Source organism: Furipterus horrens, unplaced genomic scaffold, assembly GCF_987537825.1.
Source record: "Furipterus horrens unplaced genomic scaffold, mFurHor1.1.pri manual_scaffold_6, whole genome shotgun sequence".
In the NCBI taxonomy this organism is placed as follows: Eukaryota; Metazoa; Chordata; class Mammalia; order Chiroptera; family Furipteridae; genus Furipterus; species Furipterus horrens.
In genome coordinates, this window is record NW_028327176.1 from 50568504 (window position 1) to 50582352 (window position 13849).

General features: G+C 39.6%; 1 protein-coding gene across 5 annotated transcripts in view; it reads right to left on the bottom strand.

Annotated features, from left to right (window-relative positions):
- Positions 1–5501: 5501 nt before the first annotated feature.
- The window catches only part of AAK1 (AP2 associated kinase 1), a 179402-nt gene continuing 171054 nt past the window's right edge, over positions 5502–13849 (bottom strand). For all 5 annotated transcript variants that reach the window (XM_090281465.1, XM_090281462.1, XM_090281464.1 and 2 more), the window contains one exon: positions 5502–9014. In XM_090281465.1, coding sequence (XP_090137591.1) covers positions 7885–9014 — 1130 coding nt within the window. In that variant the 3' untranslated portion in view covers positions 5502–7884. The remainder of the gene's footprint in view (positions 9015–13849) is intronic.

Here is a 13849-nt window from a genome sequence, read left to right on the forward strand (position 1 = left end):
CTTGGGGAATTCCATATTTAGTGATGATCTTGGTGCCAAAACCTCAGCACTGAAGAACTGGGCTGCCTTCTGAAAGGAATACTTGGATTCCTTTTGGGCCTCTGGGTTAAGCTTATATAAAAGCAGGTTCAAGAATTATTTTGTCTCCTTCCAGGTAAGTGACATGCTAACTTAAGCCCTCTAGATCTTACTACCCCAATATAGGTAAAAATAAACTCAAGGAAAAATAGGTAAGAAAGAAGAGGAAAAGATCTTTGTCTCTAAATTTGGAGAAATAGCTCAAAACTATCTGCTCAGGGCTTTTTCCTGGGTCTCACCCTGGTTCCTCTCATTTGGTTCTCATTTAGGGGGCAATATAAGGACACTTGCTCCCTGGTTGGTCTCATATCAACCAGTCTCAGGGCTGGCAAAAGTGGGCCATAAAAAGGTGAATACAAAGGAGCCCAGGCTGTGGAAGCTGGAGCTTCTAACTCTGGCTTTCCCTAAGAGAAAGACAGGGCTAACACAAGTAAGCTCTGTCCACCTTTGCAGAAGGCTCTGACTCCTGCATTTTGGTGGGGGGTCATGTATCTGCAAGGGCTTCCAGCAGAGCAACACAAGTCACAGATAAGGAAAACTGTACTTCTGGTTAATCATATAGAAAAAGTATAAGAACTTCATTATAGAAATACAGGTCTGCCCAGAGAAAGTCCAGCCATTGTTAGTATAATGAGAATGGTCTGTGCAACATTAATGTAACCTGGAAGCCAAGGAGAGTGGACTGAAATGCACATGTGTGAACAGTAATGACTCCACTGTACTAGTCAGTGGGGGCAGTAGATGCTGTTGAGTGAGCATGTGTACTGTGTGGCAGTCACATTCAAAATGAGTGAGTAGAGCAACTAATCTGCATCAGATTTTGTGATAAGCTTGAACATTCCTCCATGGAAACTATTTGGGTGATTCAGAAGGCTGCAGCTATTGGCAACCAGTGATTGGCACCTTTGTCTCAACACACCTGCTCATGCATCATGTCTTGTGCAGTTTTTTTGCAAAACATCATATCACACAGGTGACTCAACCCCAAGACAGCCCACATTTGGGCCCTGAACGTCTGCCTTTTCTCAAAATTAAAATCACCTTTGAAAGGGAAGAGATTTCAGACTGTCGATGATTCAGGAAAATACAACAGGGCAGCTGATGGCGATTGGGAGAACTGTGAGGTTCCAAGGTGCCTGCTTTGAAAGGGACTGAGGCATTATTGTCCTATGTACAACATTTCTTGTATCTTCTTCAATAAGTGTCTCTACTTTTCATATTACATGGCTGCGTACCTTTTGAACAGACTATATATATACACACACATATATAATATGTATTTATGTGCATATAATTCATATATTATATATATTTATTCCTCACCTGGGGATATGTTTATTGATTTTAGAGAGGGAGAATATCAATTTCAGAAACATTGATCAATCGGTTGCCTTCCATACGAGCCCTGCCCAGGGATCAAACCTGCAACCTAAATATGTGTCCTGACAGGGAGTTGAACTTACAACCTTTTGGTGTATGGGACAATGCTCCATCCAACTAAGCCACTTGGTCAGGGTTTTAGAACTATATTTAAATATAGATGAATCAAACCTTAAATAAATCGTCAGAAAAAGTAGAAAACTTGGTTTTACTCCTGCATATTATGTCAAAACTTTTTGGATCCCTGATTTTCTTTGAATGTTGTCTCTGTGAACCCAGCCCATCACCAGTTTTCCCTGAATCATGGATGTTGAGCTCATTAAAGTGCAATATTACTGTTATTTTCTCAAATTTGGAGAGGAAATAGCCAGGAAGATTTTCCCACAATAGGGAATTTTATAATTCTTAGGTATAATCCATTTCCCCTCAAGACTTTGGTCTTTAGTTTCTGTTAATATTTCTTTTCAGATTAATGCAGCTTACATTCAGATAAGACATATTAGAAGCTCATAGGGAAGTTTCCTAGTGGGGAGCTCTGAGGTTTTCTCAGCTGTCTTTATGGCTCAATTACCTTGTATTATTTCATTTATTTCTCCACATAACATTTGGAATAGAAAGTAGGTCTCAGGAAATAACAATGACAGCACTGGAAAGCAAGAAACCAACCAACTGACCAAGAGTTGTTCTTTGAAACTTAAAAATGCAAAACTAGGCTTGGTACTAAATTGAAAGGTGCTTATGGAACTCTGCAATCCTAGGGAGATCTGACATAAGAAAGAGTACAAAGTATAAATCATTTAATTATGTCCATTTTAATAAAGAATACAGGAGTTTACAACTCAAATAATTATTCATAAAACTATCAGATACATAAGATAGATCACACACAGTGCAATAACATAATTCCAATAGTTTGCAAATAAGAGGTATTGCAAAAACTGTTAAGATTGACTTTGTAATTGTCTTTTCCCCTTCCTTTCCCATGTTCACAGCCATTGAGATTGCATGCACATGTTGTTTTCTGAGGATGCCCTCAATATTCCTTACAGCTGAGTCAACTTCCTCATTCAGTCAACTCAAAATACAGTCAGCTAAGGGAGTTCACCTCTTCTACACGGAAGGAACATGGTCCATGGCCTGAGTTTGGTTTCCAGCCCTCAAAAAATGACCTGAAACATTCCCTCTTTCAAAGTAACATCTTGCAGGCCTTGTGGTGTTCTGGTCCCTGTGTCCCAACGAGCACTACACATGAGCCAAGAATTCAGGAAAAACCCTACCGAGTTTCATTCTTGTGGATGGGAAAAGCATGCTTACTGTGGAAGTGAGGCTCAGGTAATGGTTGATTTTTTCCTTTATTTCTTATTCAGAGAGCTGTTGGCAAAGAGAACCAAATTTACTCATGCCAAATATGGACTGTCATCTCTTGGTATTCTTTGGATGCCTTTATTAGGAGGTCTTAGGTTAACACCATGGCAGAAAACATGGGACACACACACACACACACGCACACGCACACATTCACACTCCCCAAACAGGAGTCTTTGGTAGACTCAAGAGAATACAACTGATTTGTCACTTTTTCAAAGTGAAAAGCTACATCATCTTTCATTTTCAAATCTCACTTCAACTGATATTGGTAAACATCATTTCCTCAATTCCTTGCCCACAGGAATCAAACAGATCCTTTTAACGTGCATATATGGTTCTATTACAATGCAATGCAGATAACATCAACCTGATTTCAAGAACAAAACATTTCACTAGAAACTTGAAGGTGTCACACATATTGAGATTGCTGGGAAGTAGCTCAAGACTAAATTTCTATGTAATTACAAGTTACGGGAATAGTGGACTAAGCCACCAGTGTGTTGGTTAACATTTAGCCATTTTTATAAGCTATTCTGGAGTACCTTCACACATAAACTTGCCCCTGCATTATAGGGCACTCCAGGTTGTGTTCCCACAGAGTAAGGCTGGGATTCTGCCAACCTTCCTTCATCCTTTCTTCTAGTCTATAAGAAATGGGGAAGGTGAACCATTTCATTCTTATTTTGAATTATTCCAGTGTGGTGAGATTATCACAGGCTAAGCTGAAATTTAAGAAGAAACTGTTTACAATAAAAAGGGAGGGAAATAAAAATTAACATGATAATTCAATCATACCTCTTATCTATTTATTGGTATGGTCATAATAGGGGAATATCATGTGAGCAAATGAAGTGGGAACAGAAATAAGGAAGATGAGCCAGGAAAACTTGCAGGGGTAAAGAGCGAGCAGGAAAGCTATGTCTGGCAGTGTTTTAATGATGGGATCCTGGGCATCTATGTGGGAGGCCTGTTTCCTAACAAAAGTCAAGGTGCAAATGAGGCAGGTAGGACCAGGAAGTCAGAGAGCAAGGTGGCATTCTGGGAATCAAGACACTGCCAGTGTAAAGTCCCACATTTAAGCTGAGCCAGCTTGTTGTTCTAAGCAACTAGCAAACTTCTTCTGTAGCAGAAGAACAAAAAATAAACAATTTCCAACCAGACACTACTTTTTATTTTCAAGCATTTGAAATTCTTCCTTAAGTGAACTTCGTAAGTCACAAGTTTGCAAGTGTCCTGGTGGTTAAACACAAAAAGGAACAAAAACAAAAACAAAAACTACATGTAGCAGTTGACAAAGGCATCGACAAAACTAAGACTTTATATTACATGATTTCATTTAAAATCTTCATATTTACTCCATCCATCAGGCAGGACTGGAGGCTCAGAACTCAGGAGGTGGCTGTGGCATTTACAAAGTGCTCTTGCCTCCTTAGAAGCTGTAGCCCTTTCAGTGACTTGCCTATGTTCCTTAAATCAAAGTAATCGGGGTTCCATATTTTTCAGAACATTTTGCAGTTTTTTTCAAAAACTGCGTCTGTGTAGACAGCAGCCATTCCACAGTTGACTGGCATATGTTCTCCAATTTCATTTCCAAAGACACAGAATAACATTTATTAAAGGGACCTAAGTGACTCCATTTTAAATCGTATCCTTCCTGTTAAAGTGTTTGATCCCACCCTTCTCTAGTTTCCTATATGATAAAGTTTCCTATTTGATATAATTCATACATATTATAGAATCTAGGTTTTGATGACTTTTCTTCATGGAATCAAATACAGCATGATTGAATTTCTATTGTCAGATCACTCTGGTAATTAAACTTATTTTAAATAAACTGAAATCAGTGAAATGTCTGTTGAATATCATATATGTATGCATGTTGAAAATACTTGTATACATGTATTCTAAAACTTAAATAATGTCAGTAAGATACTATTATTTTTCCTTGAAGTTTAGAAAGAAATATCTTGGTTGCCAAATTAAACTCAGAATATAGGCATATAAACACATACTCCCCAGCCTACACATATGAAAATTTCAGCTCAACAAGTGGGCCCAGAATGAAATAGTTTATGACCTAGATTTGCTTAGGTCCTGCCAAGCATCTGCTTTAGCAACGAAGTTTGTTCATTCCATTCCCAGTCTAAAAGGCATTTGGAGCTCAGGGCTGTATGTAAGCCCAAGAAACAGATATGTTAAATAATTTTCACCACACATAAGATAATTCACTATTTCAATAGTATCTGTTAGTCAATTAATGTGAATTCCTTAAGAGTTTATCGCTGCATGCTGTGATTCAATGCTTATTCTAAATAAATTTTGGCTCACTGCGCTCCACTGAAATGAAACATTAACATGTGCCTGCATTCCCTATCAGATGTGTAAAGCCAGTACCGTATGAAACAAATTAAAACAGGAAGTGCAGTATTTTGTTGACTATATATTTTCTTTTCTCTTTAATGTTAACCTATTGCAGTGTAGTTGTTGGAAATATGCATTTATTACTAATGCAATTGAAAACACCCTGGGCACTCCTGATTCCCTTAAACCCAAATTTTCCAGACTTTCAGATTCAGGACGGCCTCTGGCAAGAACATTTTATCTTTCAATGATGCATTTACCCTATATGATCCAAAGATCATTGTAGAATTCACTAGTAACTAGCTAACAATGTCAGCCCACAGTCAAAACATTTTCATGTATCATTAAGAACACAATCAAAGGAGATAGTCTCCAACCGTTATAGGTCTCCATGAAAATAAAAACAGGTTATGAGTCCATGCTTGACAAATGATTCAACTACATAACAATAATCACCATCATTTTTTATTAATTTGACCTTCAGAACTAAAATGACTATTTGATTAGGAGATGTAATCAATTACCAAAGAAAAAACATTTTGCAGGGTTGTTATAGAGGTAATCCTGAATACCTGGAAGAGTGAATTAGAATGACCTTCTTTTTAAGTTTGTCATTTGTGGTGAAAACTCTCCTGAACATTTCTATCTTCTTGGCTCCTGCTTTTGAACGCTTTAATTGATAATGCCAAAGGGAAGAGTTTGAGGTGCAAAATTCCATATGCATTAGCTAAAACTATTAACTCAACTGGAAGGATAATTTGCATCCACTATTACACAGAAAAGTCAGAAATGATAATTGGGAGAAAGAAATCTCTTTGAATGAATATTTAGCATCTAACAAAGTGAAAGACATTCATTTCTGGCACAAAGAAACTTCAGTTGGAAAACCATTGCTGGTAGCCCTTATTCAGTGCCAATTATTTTTTAACCTGGACATTTGAAGTAGCAGGAGACAAACCTAAAAAACGTCTTGAAAAGCAGCTGTTTATAGTTTATTGTCAAGATCCACGAACTTTAAATTTAAAGACTACCACACCTCATCAACTGCAATAGAATTTGACCTTCAGGCTTGATTCTTGGATGCATTTCCAGGAATTCTTCAATCATTAATCTTGTTTGGTAAGCAACTCCTGTAATTTCTCCAGCTAATGGGAAAAAAAATCCCTAATGTTTACTCTGAAGTCACAGAAGCTTTCACATTGAAACCTGGTGTAGCAACTCTTTCCATAAAGTTGAATTTCCTCAGCAGAAGTCTTTCCACTGAGACATAAATTTCATTTTAAGGCACTAATAATAAAGGGTTATGAAAATAGCTAGGAATGAGTCAGATCTTTCCAGAAAGAGAAGACATTTCAAAACCATAAGTCAGTCATCTATCTGGCTTACTTAAACATCTACAGAGGAGAGAGAATAAAGGTTTTCATGGCTAACATTGTTTTTTTCCATTCTCCCATACAAACTTACTTGCAAGTCTCAGATTTACGTTTCTTCAAGAGGCAGCGGAGAAAGATGGCAAGGATTTGGAACAAACAAATAAGCAAATCTAGTTTGTAGCTTAGTCTCATCATCAATTAATTCCAGAATGACAGAATTCAGACCTAGGTTTTTAAGTACTTTTAAAAATTACTAAGATCATATACCCAGTGGTTGAAACTGTAACAAGGTGCTCTTTTATAGTGAGTGTTCTGAGGGGGAGAATGTAGAAAAATAATAATTTTTCATGACCAGGTAAATGGAATTTGTTAATCATAAATAGCAAACTGGGGAATAAAAGAAATCTACCCTAAAACCTGCTGCAGCAGGATTTTCCTACACCTTCCAATGAAATCAATTTTTCCATGAGAAAATAAAAATAGGGTTCAAGTAAGTTAGTGCAGGAGACAAATGCCAGTAAATGAATGATTGTGGTGGTAGGCCTAGTGGGACAGTATTATCCTAAAGAAATATGCTTCCTGTGTGCGCATGCACACACACATGCATGCACACACAACTATGCACTCATACTACGTGGTGTGGATGTGGGGAAGGCTCAGCACTATGAGATATGAGCACAGATACCTCATCTGTTTGCATTTCTACAGAGAAAAAGACCTGACACACATTAAACACTCACAGGCACGCATGCATGAGGGCCAGGCTGGCTGGCACACTCAGAAACAAATGCAGAGAATCCTAGAGTTGCTGGTTTTACAGGAATGATTATATCTGTAGGATTACACTTCCTCTTGATATGCAGAATTGTCATCTTGTATCTCTTTCCAGAAATATCCCCTTTCCAAGAGTTTTAAATTAAGTCCTGGAGGGACTGATCTTGATTCCTTAACGGACATGACTCACAACAGGGCTGCAGGAATTAAAACTAGCAGTAACATGGACCCTTTGGGGTTGGGTTCATGAAGTGTTTCTGGATTTAAATAGTTTCTGGGCAAAAATAAAAATAAAAATAAAAATAAACGAGCCAAGTTCTGGGTAGAGGTGAAGATGGAAATGGCTGGAAGTCCAGAAATCAATATAAACAAAAGAAATGAGCATATTTAAAGGGATTTTGCACTTGAGTCTGTTGACTGATGTTCTGCTCTGACCCAGAGAACTCAGGCAATAACTGATATATTTCTTCTTAGGAAGGCTCAGCTGGGAGTGGGATGGTGGGTTATTGAGGGTGGGGTAGAGACAGAGGCCTATGGCTCAGGTATACTCTTAAGGTTTCTGCTTGCCTGACTTTGAAGGAAAGGGTGCTAAAGCAAAAGGATCAGCAGCTGGCAGCTCTGTAGTCCTGGAGGAAAGGGATGTGATGGAAACAGAGCCAGCTATGGACTGCTTGTTGGTTTGCGAAACAATTTTGTAGGCAGCAATGGGCTGGGTTTCAGGACTTGGCTCATCTTCGGGGCTATAGTGACGGGAGTATTTGGATAAAGATTGGGGGCGGAATGGTTTGCCAGCCACGGGGCTCGAGACAGCTTCTTTCTGGGGCTGAAGTCCTTTATTTCTGTCATCGGGATGGCCCCCAGCTTCCAGGGAAGATCCCTTGGGCGAGATGCTGTCAAGATGGTCTGCTGCTTGTACAGAATGGGAGGGGAGGCTGGATTGCTGGACAAAACCAGCCATGGAATACTGAGCTCGGACAGAGGCGTACACGGCTCTGTCAAGGCCTGAGAGCAGAGTGACATCATCTGTCTGACTGAGAAGACTGGCCTGAACAGGCAGCTCCTGGGAGGTGCTCTGGGCTACTGTTAACTCCTCCATACTTTTCTTTTTGGTAAAAGGAGCCCTCAAGAACACATCTGCCTCCTCTGGCTGGGAAGGAGCCACACTGCCCTTGGAGACAAATGGGGCTTTGGAGAAAATGTCCATTTCATCCGCTGAAACCCTTGAGCTCCTGAAGGGGGCTGTGGCAAAAACATCTGGCTCACCAACACCATCAGTGGTTGGTTGTATGAGGGCTTGAAACTGGTTCTTTCTTCCACCTTGCACTGCCTTTGCTTGCTCAGTAGAGACTTCTGGCTGAGCAAACGGAATAGCTGTTCCTAGCTTCCCCGGCGAGGGCTTGCAGCTCTCGTCCTCATCCTCAGATTCCATGAGGAGAGGTCGAGACCCACTGCAGTCTAGCATGTCCCCCTCGAGGTCAGTGCCTTCCTCTTCACTGCTGTGGAATGAGCTGTTGCTTGAAGGGCCATCTCTGGCCAAGTAGTCGGATTCTAAATTGTTCTGAGTTTTCATGTCAGGTACTCTGGAGGGGTCTGGATACAGGGGAAGGCCTTTAACACCGGTTGATTCTTTAAAGTGCTCTACAGTTATTACAGGACAGGGATTGGGCTCTCTCTGGAGACCTAGAAAAGCACAAAATGCAGAATTAATGCATAGGTCAGTTCAATTCTCCTCAGAACATTTAATGGCCAACCTGCAGCAGTAACATTGTGGGACCAAATAATAGATGTTGAAAATGGAAAAGGAAAAACAGAAAAATGAAAGTCAGGCAAGGAAACTACACACAAACTGGAACACAACCAATCACTGTCTCACATTTTGAAACATGATAAGCACAATGTGCAGGAAAGGAAATGAAGGTGTTAGGCACACAGACATTCAGCGTAACTACCAATGCTCCTACTTGCGGGGCTGGGCACCGACACCTGCGCTACCTCGCACTGACTCAAGATGGAATGAAAACAAACCAGTCACTCATCTCCACATGTTCCATGATGGTTCCCGAGCACACAGAAGTACTGTCTGGGAACCCATTCAACTCAGTATCTGACATGTGGTCATCCTCTGCCAGTATTTGAGGACACAGCCCCCAAAAAGCAGCAAAACATGGCTGCTTGATAAATGTAGGTTTACTTGATGATTGACATCATAAGCACTGCTCAGAGAGCACAGAAGTGCCTCAAATAGGACTACTGAAGGCACTTTCTCATAGGAGGAAACATAAGCAAAATCATATTCAATTCCAGCTTCTGCTAGAGTTGCCCTGGAATTTTGTTCTCAGTCTTCTAAGTTAGCAAAGGTTTCCTCTGCTTAAATGAATCCATCATAAAGTTCTTTCAGCAGACAGAGTGAAATGCATGGAAAGTTACAGAAATATTTGCAAACTCTAAAATACTAGGCTATTTCTATCTAGGTAGAAGTGCCTCAGGGTGCTCTGGCTTTTAAAATCAAACAGACAATTATCAGAATGCAAGAGAGCTTACCTTCCAAGAAATATTAGCAGGTTAGAAGTATGTCATTGGGCACATGTTAGCAAAAGGGCAGGAAAAAGGCATATGTAACTAAGCAAGAAGAATCCAGAGAAAGGGTTGGGGGTAAAGGCATCATTTCATCATGGGTTTCCCAACCCACCAGGATAAGAACATTTGGTACAATGATTTGGATTGTATAAGTGACTCAGAACCTCTGTAAAGAGGTGATTCAATCAAATCCACCCCACGTAACCCTCTTCCTTCCTGTGCAAACCATCCGCTCATAGAAACTCTGGTAACAGTATTCCCCTGTTAAAGTTTCTGCTTAAATTAAGCACACAGAACACAGCAGAAGCAGCATCAAAATCAGTTTATTGGGAAACCAGTCACTTAAGAGACATTACACTGTTAAGAGAGGTGTAGAGAGAGTCCTGACCATTTGAGAAGATGTTGTACAAAAATTCTGTGCTTTTCTGAATCCTGTTAACTTTTTAGCAGTGCTTCTAGATAGTTCTGACCTTAACCATTTTTCCAGAAACAAAACGTTGGTTTCCCCCCATTTTTATTTCTCTAACAGTTTAAATGCATTTGATGAATTCCAAATTAGAATCTTTAAGTTAAATCCTATACTGGTGCCAAATGGCTTTTTGAATAGTATTTGAAGAGTAAGTTGATTTTGAAGAGGATACATTTCTCCTTGCATTACAGCTGTAATATGTACACTTGCATGATATGAAAGCATTAGTCAGGGGATAGGAAATAAACAAAACACCTTCTCACCTTTTCCCTTGCAATCTATGTGAAAAGACCTGTCAGGCAAGTATACTGATATTAGATCTGTCACAGTGATTCCCAGGTGATGATTTCTGGGAGCAAATTCAAATGAGAGGGGGAAGAAAAGTTTTCCAAAATAAGATTTGCCAAGCAAAGTAGTATGAAAAGACCCCAAAACTTCTTGAACAACTTTCTAACACAGCATCAGATGGACAAAATTTTCAGTTGCCGAAACTAAGGCACAATTTCTTAACTTCTAGAACTAGCCTGAAAGCTGATGCTATTAAGCTGTTTCTGTGGGAGAACAAAATATCTCTTAGGGAAAAAAAAAAAATGGAGAAATTAGTCAAGCAAATTACCAACTCTGGCATCATACAGATCAATAAAGAGAATGAACACTAATTTGCGTAGAGTTAGTGGTTTTGGAAGCTTCAAACTGAATTCGGTGAAATTAAATTGTGTGCAGAGATTACCCAAAAGCAGCTACCTATAGAACCTGGGGCACTTTGGATGCCTGTAGTGTTAGATTACATTTCCAGAACTCTAAGTACCAAGCAGGGTGCCCATATCCAGAGTTAGACAGGATGGAAAAACATGCCCAACTTATCAAAATACCTCTGTTAAAAAGTGGGCTCATTGTCAAGCCAACTGGAAGCCTGCCAACTCAGAGAATATTCTATGACCTTCATGGTGAGTAATTGAAAAATCATACTTAAAGTTCCAGCAACTTTTAAAATTCACACACATACTCACAAAAATTCTGTAAGATCAGGTTTGACGGGAAAACCTATACTTCCAAACAAGGCCAGACCTATTTTATATCTCTTTTAGCATGAATCTGCTCCTAGGATTGGAAAAATACATATAATGGTCTCTCCTGAGAAGGCCACGTCTTTCAACCTGTCCATTCCTTTTAGAAGAGGTGCAGTGTGACCAAGGCAGAGAGCAACCACCCTTTGTGAGTCTCGGAGCCTGGCACTCTGGGGACCCCAAAATTGCTGGTGGACATGGAAAAGTGCAGACAGCCATAGTCCCTCAAGGAATTTTGGTGGTGGCAGCACAAGAAACAAAGAAGTCAAGAGAAGGAGAGATTCTAAATAAACAGAGATAGACATTAAGTCTTGTTGGGAAAGCACATGTTTCCAGGGTGAGCAGTCCTTGTGCGTGAAGACAGCCTTATACTATCAGCAAACATGTCTGAAGTAGTCTGCCTGTTAGCAATAAAGGAGTTATACTAATCTGACCTCACACCTTGCTCCAGGTCCTTTGGTAACCAATGACATGCATGGCAGATGCCCTATGACCATAGGGCTCAGTAAAAATTGACAGTTGTTCCTGGGGGGAGGGGCTTAAGCTCAGGACCTGGCCTCACAGTCCACACAAGGGTCTTCCATACTACGAAGCCTAAGGTAGGGCATTTTGTTCCAGTTCCCCCTAAATGGATCATGTCTCCTTTTATTTTGGTTTATCACATTAAATTAAGCAACAAGTCAAAACATTTCTTTTTTCTTGCTCTGTTGTAGGATTGTGTGCCAGGTTAAGGTTAAGCACACTTTTTAAAACTCTATTTTAGTCTATTTTGAGGCTACAAATGATATAGTTTTCAGTAAGAGCTCACATGCTTCAGAAAGTAGGGAAAAGTCTTAAAAAGTATTTGATAACTTGGCAACTATTCTTACTAACTCCCTATTAACTTTCAAAGCAGTGGAAAGTGTTGAGTGATTTGAGAAAGGTTTACACTAACAATTTTATCGGGAGGACATAGTGAGGGTCATCAACATGCTTTCTAAAAAAAATAAAAATCTGAAGATTTAAATTTCTGGCTGGATATTTCTTAGTACAATATATTATGCACAACCAGAATTTTACTTCCCCCTATACTATTAAATAAAATAATACTTATAGGGAGTATCAAAGACACAATTCTTGCCAAAAACTGAAAACAAAGACTTGGGAGTATTGAGAAACCTTCTCATATATGTAGTTAGCAGGTAGAAAGCAAATATCCCTTCACAAGAACTTCAGAAATGCAGCACCAATTGCAATTCACACTCTGGAGCCAAATCAAGGAATCAAGAGATGTACACATAAACTAATAATTTCCATGACCTTTTGGTTTAGATGATAAAATTAAGCATCTGGTTCTACCATGTGCGGTGCAGTTGCATTAAGCCCACGACTGGGGGATAACGGATTTGATGGGAGCCGGCACTGGCTAGTGATGCTGTGCTTCTCAAGCTAACGGAGCAATTAAATGAGAGCAATTTCTCCCTGGGTAAAAACTGCTGTTGCCAACATAAAATGTTTTATTAAACTGGCCTGGTTATATGAGAGATTAAATTAGAGGAGGATAGCTGCAAATTTGTGCTGTTTTACAACCCTGCGTCTGGTCATAGCAAATCCAGGCGCACAGGGCTTTTCTTCTCCCTGACCACAAGGTGAAGCCAAGGTAGCCCTGACTCATTAAAATGTCCTCAGCATGTCTCTCACATGTGTCCACACTTGCCTTGTGCACAGGGACTTATTGTCACTTAACAATGTGTTTAAATCCCTTTTGCAAAAGTGGGTTTCAGCTCAGGAAAACAACAGCTCTTTTAAGTTATTTACATCTCTGAACATCAATGCTCCCATTTGAACAGATAAAAGTCTTTATTCCCCTGTATGTTTACATAAGAAATTTGTTTACAGGCTTGTTTTTTATACAATACTTGTATAGCAATGTTCAAATTTCACATTTTCACTGCATAAGACAGCTTCATGTACCTCTGTTTGCTCTGTTCTTGGGGAGACAGGATAAAGACCTGTGGTAAATACACATCCACATGACCAGGGTAGATGCAATAGGGCAGAGTAGAATACTGGCAGGAAGAGAGTATATTCAGATACTATATCAAAGAGGAAACCAAGAAAGTATCTTTCATTCTAGCAACTACCACCATTTGGTAACTCTGCATTACCCAAAACACCTCCCTCACCCACCTCAGTGAAAGGACACCAAGGAGAAAAAAAATAGTGTCTTGTTACAGATTATTTGAAATGGAGGTCATTGGGATTCATTCTGACTCAAACCCAAGCACGCCTAGGAGCATTACTAGCACGGACAAAGAAAAGGCTAACTCTGGGTTGGCAAATGTATAGTCTCTAAAGAGGAATAAAGGATAGTTTTACAATATCTGGAGTGTTTCTATAAAGATTCCATTTTAAATATCCAT